Source organism: Curcuma longa, chromosome 1, assembly GCF_044706935.1.
Source record: "Curcuma longa cultivar G26 ecotype Majalengka, Jawa Barat chromosome 1, ITB_CL_G26_1.1, whole genome shotgun sequence".
Lineage (NCBI taxonomy): Eukaryota > Viridiplantae > Streptophyta > Magnoliopsida > Zingiberales > Zingiberaceae > Curcuma > Curcuma longa.
Genome location: NC_133861.1, coordinates 14,158,231 through 14,170,715, shown reverse-complemented (window position 1 = coordinate 14,170,715; position 12,485 = coordinate 14,158,231). Strand labels below are relative to the sequence as shown.

Below are 12,485 nucleotides of genomic sequence, written 5' to 3'. Positions count from 1 at the left end.
GCATAGCAATAGCACAACCAAAATTTCAATATTTATATGAGAGTTGTGCATAAGAAATATATTTGGACAAGGAGTGATGCGTGCCATGAAGATTGACTTCGGGTAGAGATGGAAATTTCAAAGTTTGACACTTGGTTGCCTTATGCGACTAGAAGAAAGTGTGCTAGGGGGGTGTTTGTGTTATGGAAGTGTCTAAGTCAACAGTCAAGGATAGTTTGACGGAAGGTATGGGTGATTGTGAAGGAAGATTAGTAGTTTATGTGATGTTTGTTTCTATGATGGTTGGTTCATCTGAGATGTAAGGTAAGAAAAGAACTATCTCATCACATTGTTCTTCTTGTGGGTTAGTATGCAATGGGAAAACATAACCAACATCTCGAAAAGAAAATAATTTATTTGTTTCTACATTATAAACTGGATAACCCTTTTTGCCAAATGGATAACTAACAAATATGCACTTAATTGATGCTCTTTGGTCAAATTTATGTGTGGGTTGAATGTTAGTGGCATAGCAAAGATATCCAAAAGTGATTTATGCAGATGATTTGGTATAAAGTATTTGATATGGAGATTTATGATGAGAGGAAAGGTGTGGGCTAACAGTTTATCAAATTGCAAGTTGTTTGAATGCTTTCACCCCAAAACTTTAATGGTAGGTTTGCTTGAAATCGGAGAGCCCTTCCTACATTTAAAAGATGATGATGTTTTCTTTTAATAATTCTATTTTGGCATGGAGTTGAGGTGCATGAAATGTAATAATTGATGCTTTTACTATGAAAATAATTTCTCATGAAAAATATTTCGGTGTCATTATCGGTTTGAAGAGTTTTAATTATAGAGTGGAATTGTGTTTCCACACGCTAAATAAAGGACTATAGGATTCCTTGAATTTCATATTTAAAACTCATAAAGTGCATCCAAATATATCGAGTATAATCATCAATAATTATTAAAAAAATAAATCCCAGAGTGAGATTTTATTCGATGTGGTCGTCAAATATGATAATGAATTAATTCAAAAGATGATCGAGAAGAAATTGAACTAGATGGAAAACGTAAAACTATTTATTTGGAAAGAGGATAAATTTCACAAACATGCTTAGAATCAAATTAAATTGCAAGGTTGGTGTCGGTGAGTACTTGGAGGGACGAGACGATGGGTGCCCAAGATGTTGGTGCCAAAGATTGGAATGTTTGTGGATAGCATTAACAAAGGATGGATTGTGATTTGTGCTAAGCAGCAGAGGCCATTATGTTGCTTGTCCAAGCCAATCATCTTCCTCGTAGCTACACACAAAAATCAAAAAAGAATGTAATTATGTAATTCAATGCTTGTGTTAATTTACTAGCTAATAGCAAATTAATTTGAAATTGTGGAACTTTGAGGACTTCATTGAATTTATTTTGAGGTGTAATGTACAATATAATGAATCAATTGATTCAATAAATATCTAACCACCATTTAACACACCAATATTTGTTGTTTCTGGTAATTAATACCTTAGGATTTAGCAATTCAAATGAAGAAATCACATGGTTCGTGGCTCCACTATCAATAATTCAATAAAAATTAGAGTGCGGTGTAATTGGAGAAATTTGAGATGATGTTATAATAGTACTTGTGGTATTTGTAAAATGTTGTGTGTTACCATCATTATTTTTTCAAATCATAGCTACCAATGGATTATATTATTCTTCAATTGTGAGCCTTGGTCCATCATATATTGAAAGAGATTTCTCTCCTATCTCCAATGCATTGTTTTGTTCCACCTTCACATTGCTAGCCCCAGTTTGGCGTTGATTGGGTGACTTCACGTTCTCTCCATGGAGCTTATGATCTATGAGAAAGCCATGTAGGTAATAGCATTTTTCAATGCTATGGTAATCATGATTGCAGTAGTCGCAATGTAGTAGAGTCTTTTTAATCCTTAAATATTATATTGTTTTTTGATCAAATAATCCACTAACCATCATCAATCAAAGTCCATTAAAGTAATCATTAATCGTTAGGCTGTTAAATTTAATCATGTAATCAAAATTATATTTACGTCAGTAATAATTTGCACATCTAAATTAAACTCAAAATCCCCCAGACTTGGGATGAGATTAATTGTGTCATGCATGAATCCACGTTGGCACCGTCGGAGAAGAATTTTATAATCTCCGCTGATCCTGAGCTAATTGAAATCCCCCAGACTATCTCCTTCTCTTTCACATGTCCTTCTTTTTTCCACCATAAATCCAAACTATAATTCTTTCTCACCGTGGGTCCCGCCAGGGTAGGGTAATATGTGGCTCCACCCTTGCACATGGTAAGCTTTAGATCTTGGCTTTGCTTGGGCATGAGTCCGGGTGTAGCCGGATATATATATGGTAGGCTTAATTACTAATATTTAATTTTTAAATTTACAATAAATAAATAAAATTTATAAAAACCTTCAAAATGAAGAAATTTTTATAGAAAAAAATTAGACTAAATGTTTTAGTCACTTCAGAACCAAAAATTCAAAACTCTCTCGTCGATTTAAGTTTTAAAGAGCAACTTTTAACGGTGAAGATATCATTTGGCAGCAGCGTTCGAACAGGGGAGGGAGGGAGCTTGGCCCACATGCTTTGTGGGCCCTCAGTGGTGCCTTGCCTAACCTGTGGCCCATCCTTGCCTGGTGGACCATGACGACCAGCGACGAGCGGTGTTTGGATTGCATGCGGATGATGAGCGTGACGACAGCGAGAGGCGTTGATGAAATGGCAGAGGAATGATGAGCGTGACGACAGCGAACAGCGAGCGGCGATGATGAAATGGTAGAGGATAAAAATGGGTAAAAGCATAATTTCAATCGTTTATTAATTATGTGGATGATTTGCTGCTGAAAGAAGCAACGGTGTTGAGAAATGTAATGTTAGATATATATAGTTCGCTAACAAAGACGTAGTTAAGGACCCAATTCAATTATGTGTGCCTTCCTCGAACTGCCCCCAAAGAAGATAGCCTACGAATCGAAAGCCCACAAGCATATTCCTCATTCTGTGTGCCTTAATGACTCTTAAAAAATAAAGGGAACTATGTTTTTTTTTTCACTCACGAGAATTTTTTATTTAATTTTTAAAATAACATCTCCTAAGTTTTAACTATCCCTAGTTTAGTTTAATTCACCTGCGCTGTCTGTTTTCGTCTCCTCCTTCATAGCTTCGACTGCTTCGAGCCCGACGCTCGGACACCATCGCCAGGGTTTCGATCGATGAATCTCGCAGCTGAAAGTCTAATCCGTGGATTGATCGGAGAAATTGCGGAAACAGAAGAGAAGAGATCCTTCACATCGTTTCCAATCTATTCCTCTCTTTCTTAATTGTTTCCCTTAAACTTGCATTCTGATCGCTCGCCCGGAGCGGTGACGAAGTAGACTGACTGTAATCTCCCCTCCTGGAAATAAGAATTTCGTATAAGGGATATTTTTTTTGGAGAATTTTGGAGTTTTATCGGACTAGAATAAGTAGATCTTGTCTCGGATTTTGGTCTGCTGGCTTCAGGAAGCGGAGATTTAGAGATTTTGATTCATTTGATGATAGGATTATGCAAAGGATCAGGGAGATGAGCGGGTCTAGCTTTGGTAGTGAGGGACGATGACTGCAGCGTCATTGGGTCTTCGGTCGGGAAGTAACGGATCATTGCATCAACAGCTACAGAATGGTGCTTTTTCGGCAACTCAACCGATCTTTCTTCGAAGGGCTTCAAGATCCGTATCCGGAAGGATTTACAAGTTTGTGGGGAGGAGGAAGGTCGGAATTCTACTGATGCTCATGATTTCAGTTACCGTACTATCGTTTGTTTCGATTATTAGTAGAGGTCAGTTCCAATTTTTATTATTTCTGGTGATTAACTTGATACAGAATTGTAGGTTGGTTATTTCATTCATGAGTAATATCTAGTACGTCATACTTCCATGTATTTGATATTGAATCGTGGGTAGGTTATTTCATTCGTGAGTAATATCTAGTAATTATACTTCCATGAGATCATGAGTTTTCTAGTCAAGTGGAGGTTGGTTATTTCCTTCATAAGTGATATCTTGTAAATTATACTCCTGAGTTTAAATGATTTTTTATTTTCTGAGTAGAGTAGCATAATCTTTTCAATGTTTTGTTTTGCTATATCCCAATTCCTCTCTGTCTTCTGAATCATTGTGGGAAAAAGTTTAGTATTAGATTACAGATTTGCTTGCCCCTACTGTGGAGACATAACCTGACTGATTTTTAGCTCAGGACTTGACAGGGAGCTCAATAGTTTTCTTTAGGCATATCATATCAGGTAGCGTTCCATATGGAGTAGCATACCCTTGATTGTTGTAGATTCTAGGACTAAATTTACTTTTCCATGAGTAATAGCACATTGCTGATCATATTGCATCTAACTTGACGTTTGTTGATTCTGATAACATTTTAAACAATCACTGTCGAACAATAGTCTTGATTGTGATTTTTTATTGGATGAATGACATTTTCTATTGTGCTAATGCAAATTACAGTTAAATATCAAGACAAAACCCAGATTCTGGATACAAAAGAAATGCTTATTTGGATGCAGAAGGATGTCTATTCCTTCATGAATTATCCTTGCATTTTTCAATATTTTTCCTTTATTGTTTTCAATCTTCTTGCAGTTTTGATATATTAGTTATTCCATTATGCATCATCATGGCATATGATAGACTTTCATTACTATTTCAGATGAAGATTCATTGGTAGGTGCTACCACACTTATGTATTCGGAAAATCTTTCAATGAAAAGCTCCAAGTCCCCATTTATTGTTCCACATGAAGAGTCTTCAGTTAGACATAATACAAGTCTTATTTCTCTTCCCTCTCATCGCACAACACCACATCCTTGTGAAAGATTCCCTGTTTCTTCTCCACCAATGGATAAAAGGCACACTGGCCCACGTCGTATGTGATGATCTCTGATCTATATGCATAGCAACTTTTAGATTATTTATCACGCTGACTATCTCATTTCTATTTTGCAGCATGTCCTGTATGTTACATCCCTGTAGAGCAGGCTTTGCTTCACATGCCTTATTCAACATCTCCATCACCAGTTCTTAAGAATTTACATTATTTTTCAGAAGATAGTTTAATTTCTTATCAGCCAAAAGGGGGTTCTAACTTTGGTGGACTTCCATCTTTACTGCATAGAAATGAATCTTTCACTATAAGAGAATCAATGACTGTGCACTGTGGGTATATTTCATAACCCTTCCTACAAATCCATTAATCTTATTGGATAAATTGTAAATGCATGAATATAACAAATTGTAACAGCATGAACCTACAGACTAAAATGTGTATGATTGCCTCTTCTCATTCTGTAGTATGTACTTGCTTAACTCTGTCAGATTTGCAAATGGAAGGAAACCTGGTCGAGGAACTGGATTTGATATCGATGGCGATATCCTTCTGGAAATGGAAGAATGCCATGATGTTGTTGTAGCCTCTGCTATATTCGGTATGAATGCAATGATAATTCCATGGCCTTTCCACCTTTTGTTTTCTTTCTCTCATTCCTCATTTCTTCTCCAGGTTCTATTTGCCCATTTAGATTGATTTGTTGCTGGTCTTGTTAACCAGGAAATTATGATTTAATGCAACAACCCCAGAACATTAGTGAGTATACAAAGAAGAATGTGTGCTTTTACATGTTTGTTGATGAAAAAACTGAAGCCTATATGAGAAATTCTAGTGGACTAGATGATTCTGGAAAAGTTGGTCTGTGGAGAGTGGTGGTGGTTCAAAATCTTCCATATGAGGATTCGAGGCGCAATGGGAAGGTATATTTTACACTATTTACTACGACTGGATAACTATAACTGCAATTAGCATCTTTTGACATTTCAAGCTATCACCTTGGACTATGTACCACATACCATTTAGACTTGGTTGTTTTACTGATTAAAGTCAATTGTCCTTTTCTGGTTCAACTGTTCAGCATATTTATTAGCATTATATAAGGGGAAATAAAGTAAATGTAAAAAAAACATGCATGTTTTTTCACCCTCTATACCGTACCACCTGAGCTCATTACTTCATCATTTCTCATTTCTCTTGTGGAAATCATTTAGTATCTTAAGCTTATTTCTGATTGATGTTAACTGCTAGACTGTATAATAGCCTAACAAGCTCTTAAAATTATCAATTGAATTATACATACTGAAAGAATGTTTTTAAAACTTCCAAAAATAAATTGGTCTTCTTCAATATGGAAAACATCAAAGAGGTGACTGGGCAACCCAACCCCGATCAAGCTTTGGAAAACTAGTAAATAAGGCAGGTGGTCTTCCTTGCCTTTATCTTCTTATTAGTGATGCTGAGAGCACGATGTGCTAAACAAGAATTAAATTCCTTGTTAATTCAGATTTTTAGATATGGTATCTACAATGAACATTATTGTACTGGATATCTAAGAATTTCTTCTCAACTCAATATTGAGAAGTATCCTTATGATATTCTCAAAAGATCTTGAAGGAGAGACTTGGGTTCTATACAACAAAAGTGATGTCACTTTCTTCAATCCTTCCATGTCGTGTCTTCTTTTATACAACTAGTGACATTACCTACATTTTGTCACCATCTATGCAACCTTACCTTACCTGCAGCGCTACTACCATGTAACCTTTCTGCATAACCCTCAACAGCTGAAGCATTGCCACTCCTTCCAACTCGGCCCAAGATTACAATCTCTTCCCATCCTCACTTCTCTTGATGCAAGGATAATCTTAACCAGTATATGTTGATGGTAGCTACTTAATGGCATCCCAAAATTTTCATCTTCCAATTATCTTTGATATAACATTTGCAACTTAAGATGCAATTAAATATATTATTCTTCCAACATCTCTGTTGTCATAAATTGATGTCCCTCTCTCAAAGTAGAATTGATGTCTCCTGATATCAAATATTTTTTTCTCCTTTGAAAACATCAATCCTTTCAAAGTAGATATTGAAATCCTAATTTCACTTATGTTTGACAGTTTTTCGGCCTCTGTTAATTTCATTTTCAAAATACTGGCTAGTTATGTCTCAGTCATGTCTCTCTTCGTATATTCTTCTCATGTAGATGTGACAACATTAATGAGTTTCCTCTCCAACATCTCCATTTGCCATTATCAGTAAAGCCCCAAATGAAATATATAGAATGCATTGAAGTTCCAACTGCAATCTGTATTCTTCTTGCTTGTAAACTTTCATTTATCTGAATCAGTATCAGGATGAATTCCTGTCTGTATATTTGCGTATAATGTGATGTGGTAGGTCTCTTTTGAAATGAATGCTATATTTTCCTCTCAACTATGACCTATAAGCTGGAAAAAATTTAAATAAAAAACACACTATTAGAGGAGCCCCCAAGTGAAATATATAAAAACATTATGGAGTTCTTGGTTGCAGTTTTTATTTTTCATATGGTTTATCTTGTCCAGTATGTGGATGATTTTGTATGGTGACATCCTATACTTTATGCTCATAAAGCTTGTTTCTGTATTTGCATAATTTTATTGTATATTTTTTTCTTGCTAATGATTCTGGTGTAACCATGTTAGTATTCAGTCACTTGAACATGAACATTTCAAAGTAGTTGGACCAAAGACACGAAGATTCTTGATTTCATCATGGATGCATTGATATGCATGACTTTCATCATTTATGGATGTGTGAAACATTTTGATCTTCGTTGCTAGTTATATGTTGCATACCTAATACCTACTATACATTGCCTTGTTGTTGCCTTACAAGGATATCTCTAGAGAATGAACATTTATCAATAGTATTCCTCTTAATGTTCCATGGAGAAAGTGCTAGGCAAACAACAAGCTTAGCACTGTGATCATTGATGAATTCAATGTTGTAATAATTTTGTAATTCATATAAAATAGAATTTAGACAACCCATAAGAATTAGGAAAAAGGGGCGGATGAGTTTCATATGTAAATTGGTTACAAGAAGAGGTTCTGAAGGGATAAAACTTGAGCAAATTGGTAATCAGTAGGAGAAAATAAAAAAAGTTGTACGATTACTTGAAATCAGTATATATGTGGTCCTACCTCAATTTCTATTTTCTTGAATGATCAAGAACACCTGATTCAAGTTTTTCACTCTTTTTTTTTTTAAAAAAAATGGACTTTAGAATAAATCTAAAATACATTCACATGAAGTGCAAAATGGTTGTCCCTTCTCATGATTTTTTATGAATAAGCTTGATGAGATACACCATTACACGTTCACTCTGGCTACAGCCATGTTTGTTCATAATCTTTTGCAACTTTCATATGCCATTTTTAATTTGCAATTTATATGACAATTGTTTTTATTTTTTTGTAACACACATACTTTGCATGTTCCTTAAGTTAAAGTGTCCTGATCAATACCAATCTCTTTTGTTAGAGATGATGGTCTAAGGAAAACTAAAGATTTTTGTTTTTTATTAACATTAGCAGATTCCTAAACTTTTACTCCATAGACTTTTCCCAAATGCTCGGTTTTCTATTTGGATTGATGGAAAACTTCAGCTCGTTGTGGATCCCTATCAAATTCTTGAGAGGTATACTTGAGTGAAGGTCTTTGCCATTTTTTTTGAGTATGCATGAGTTTTATTTTGCATCGCCTATGTTTCTATTTGTAGTTCATTGATCTGCTTGATGCCTCTCTTCAGCCATGAAATTTTGATCTATTCCTTTGTTAAAATATTGCACTTTACTCTCAAGTAGATTATCAAAAAAAAATTGTGTTTGTATCCATGTATTAGATGGTTGATCTATTGTAACATGATAATGTTTACTTTTGACCTAGTTGTCACAATAATCTTGACTATCCAAAACTCAAAGTAGCATGACCTAATGCACTGTGACCTTTTCTTCAGCTTGTTATGTGCTAGAATCTGTTATTTGCAAAGTGAAAAGACTTGTCCTTTTCCATAGGTAGATGTAACTATTATTTATAACTAAGTATGCTAAGATGGCAAAAGTTGAATAAATTAACTTTAAAGGAGTGGAGGTAAAAGAAGGAAAATCTTTTTACCTAAATATTTATCTAATCAAGTGATGAATGACATAGGTATTACTCACGGTGATTTACTAAAAGGCGCACGTAGATTTGGAAAACTCTCAAATCACGCACTATACTTTTAAAATGACCAAAGGGCGTATTGATTTACAGTGACCTTCTCATTCTATCCCTCTCGTCAATATTAACTTTCCACATATCGATTTCCAAAGCATGTCACATTCAAAAGATTAAATATAAAAATTATTTATATGGTTTGGATGCATGCAACTTCAACATCTCTCTTCCTCTCTCTCTGCATTCATGGAAAGCAAACTCTCTCTCCATTAAATATAAAAATTATTTCTGTGGTTTGAATGCATGCAACCTCAACATCTCTCTCCCTCTCTCTCTTTCTACTCGTGGAAAGTAAATCTCTCTCTCTCCTTCCTCTCTCACTTGTCGATTTATACAACTCGAATTTATTTAATTTTAATTTAACTACTAAAATCAGAATCAAGATTTGACATCAAATCTATCTTCTCCAAATTCTACTCTTTCATATGATTGTAAATTTTCGCAGAATTCCAAATAGTCTAAATCCATCAGTGGATTTCGATCAAAATCCACTGATCGACTTAAAGAGCTTTAATGACACTCATTCCAAGTCCTATGAGTTTCTGAAGTGTCAAGGAGTCCAAATGTGTCCTCCTTTGTTTTCAGGTTTCCCTAATAGTGCTAAGGAGAAAAAAATCTTCAACTAGAACACTTGGGCTGAAAGTTAACATAATACTGAAGCACCTCTGGGTAGCCCAAAATAAGTAATAGAGGACACCTTTGGATTCCTTGCGACTTCAGAAATTCATAGGACTTGAAATGAGTGTGATTTGAGCTTTTTAGGTCGATCAGTGAGTTTTGACCGAAATCCACTGATGGACCTATGCTATTTGGATTTTTAGAAACTTGCACCCATTTGGTAGGGTTGAGTGAGAGGAATGTAGATATGGTGTCAAACCTTGATTTTGACTAAGGGTCTGGTATGGGGAGACTAGGCCCAACTTGGGCATGATAGACCCTTGATACCTTCTAAGGAAGCTCGAAAGCAGTAAATGAGGGCACATTTGAACTCTTTGTCACTTTAGAAACTCATAGGACTTGGAATGAGTGCAGACGAAGCTCTCTAGGTCGATCAGTGAATTTTGATTGAAATCCACTGATGGACCTAGACTATTTGGATCTCTACGATTTGCAACCAAATGAAAGAGTAGAGTTTGGAAAATGTAGATTTGATGTCAAATTTTGATTTTGATTTTAGTAGTTAAATTTAAAAAAATAAATTTGAGTTGTATAAATTGACAGGTGAGAGAGGAAGGGAGAGAGAGATTTGTTTTCCACAAGTGGAGAGAGAGAGAGGGAGAAAGATGTTGAGGTTGCATACATTCAAGCCACAGAAATAATTTTTATATTTAATGGAGAGAGAGATTTACTTTTCACAAGTGGAAAGAAATGTTGAGATTGCATGCATCCAAACTACAGAAATAATTTTTATATTTAATCTTTTGAATGTGATATGCTTTGGAAACCGACGTGTGGAAAGTTAATGTTGGTGGGAGGGATAGAACGGGAAGGTCATTGTAAATCAGTGCACCCTTTGATCATTTTCAAAGTATGGTGCTTTATTTGATAATTTCTTAAATCTATGTGCGCCCTTTGATAATCACCGTATCACTAATGAAATGACCTTGCATAGAATTCAACGATGGGATAAAATTCTCATCTCCATTCACATAGTTGTGAACATGCAACTTAATCGTTGTAATTCGCATGTCCCATGGCTTCAAAAGTCTAAATGACTTTTTTTTTAATCAATGGAATTGATTGTAGTGGGTATTCGGTTGCACAACTAAGTGCACTGTTATGATGGTAAGTAGTTGTAAATTTTGCTACTTTATTTTGAGAAACATTGATGTATCTACTAGAGTTGCAAAAAATATACACGTAGGTAGTAGTTAGGAGTAAAAACGAATTTTTATGCTTAGCATTTCATGTATGAATAACAAATGATCCAAACAGTTGCATTTTATGTTCAAATTTGATGCTTCAAAATCTATTATCTGTTAAATTGAAATGTACATGTTGTATACTAAAATTAGTTTAAATCTACATTAGATTCTTGTGGAGGAAAAACCAGACTTTTGCAATATCTAGGCACTACAGTCGCTTTGATGTCTTTGAGGAAGCAGAGGCTAATAAAGCTGCTGGGAAATATGACAATGCCTCCATAGATCATCAAATTGAATTTTACAAGAAAGAGGGATTGACACCTTATTCTTTATCTAAGCTTCCAATTACAAGTGGTAAATGCTGGCCGTATATATATACAGATTCGTTTGTGAATAGATTGCTTGTGCTTGTCTTATGATTCGATTTTTTTTTTCTGTACTACAGATGTACCGGAGGGATGTGTGATCATCAGAGAGCACATGCCAATTACTAATTTATTCACCTGTCTGTGGTTCAATGAAGTCGATCGTTTTACAGCCAGGGACCAAATCAGTTTCAGCACTGTGAGGGATAAGATTACGTCGCAAGTTGATTGGACAATTAACATGTTTATGGATTGCGAAAGGCGCAACTTTGTTGTTCAGGTAATCTAAGTTTATCATGACCTTTCTAACCCTTTTATGTATAAAATGAAGGAAAAATTTTCATTTCACGCCTCTCATAAACTTAATCTCCTTTTCAAAATATCCATTCAGAATTTTATAACCATCAAAATTCTTTTTGATGTTTTCGAACTATTCTCATCTCACGCGCTAATGATTTGCATTGTTATTTAATAAAAAATGATGTGATGTGAATATCAGTCATGTATTATTCCCTGTAATAAAATAACGGTGTTATAGTTAGGGGTAAAATGATCGTTAATGTTGGTAGATAATTTTATGATTTTAAAATTATTGGAGGTATCTTTAAATAGAAAACTCTGGAGGTCGAAATGAAAATTTCTCTAAATTGAATGGCTTGTATGTAATGTTAACTAAAAAAATGTACGACCTGGTGCCTCAGTATGTGTTACAGGAATAAAGTGCTAATTTGTTTGATGATTGTGCAGGCATACCACAGGGACCTGTTGGAGCAGAGGAAGGCGCTTGCGGCGATGCGCCACCCACCTCCTGCTGCTGCCGTGACAACACGAGACAAAATCGCGAGAGTGCCGCCGTTGAAGAAACTGCCTGGGAAAACGCCCTCGAGGCGTGGTAGGGACAAGAGATCCGGTTCGCGACGCCGGCATCCGAGAGTCATCACTGGAAGATTATGACAAATTTTGTTTCAGTTTATTCTTATTTTTTTCAATGTTCTTAAAAGGTAGTTAGCACTAATTATTTTCGAGTGCAAATTGCAAATGGTCTATTAATTTCGTCAGGAAATATTGATAATTTAATTCTTCCTTGTAA

At 35.2% G+C, this 12,485-nt stretch overlaps 1 protein-coding gene across 2 annotated transcripts; it reads left to right on the top strand.

Moving 5' to 3' along the window:
* Positions 1–3,167: 3,167 nt before the first annotated feature.
* On the top strand, positions 3,168–12,478 carry LOC141822145 (putative hexosyltransferase MUCI70). 2 transcript variants are annotated; one of them, XM_074709579.1, is made up of 9 exons: positions 3,168–3,844; positions 4,726–4,941; positions 5,022–5,235; positions 5,391–5,500; positions 5,623–5,822; positions 8,484–8,587; positions 11,197–11,384; positions 11,476–11,675; positions 12,143–12,478. In XM_074709579.1, exons 1-9 carry the CDS (start codon positions 3,622–3,624, stop codon positions 12,347–12,349), a joined length of 1,662 nt encoding a protein of 553 aa, XP_074565680.1. In that variant the 5' UTR covers positions 3,168–3,621; the 3' UTR covers positions 12,350–12,478. The 2 variants fall into 2 exon arrangements, with proteins under 2 accessions (XP_074565680.1, XP_074565689.1); XM_074709588.1 differs by having other exon boundaries at positions 3,639–3,777; positions 12,143–12,477.
* The last annotated feature ends 7 nt before the right edge of the window (positions 12,479–12,485 follow it).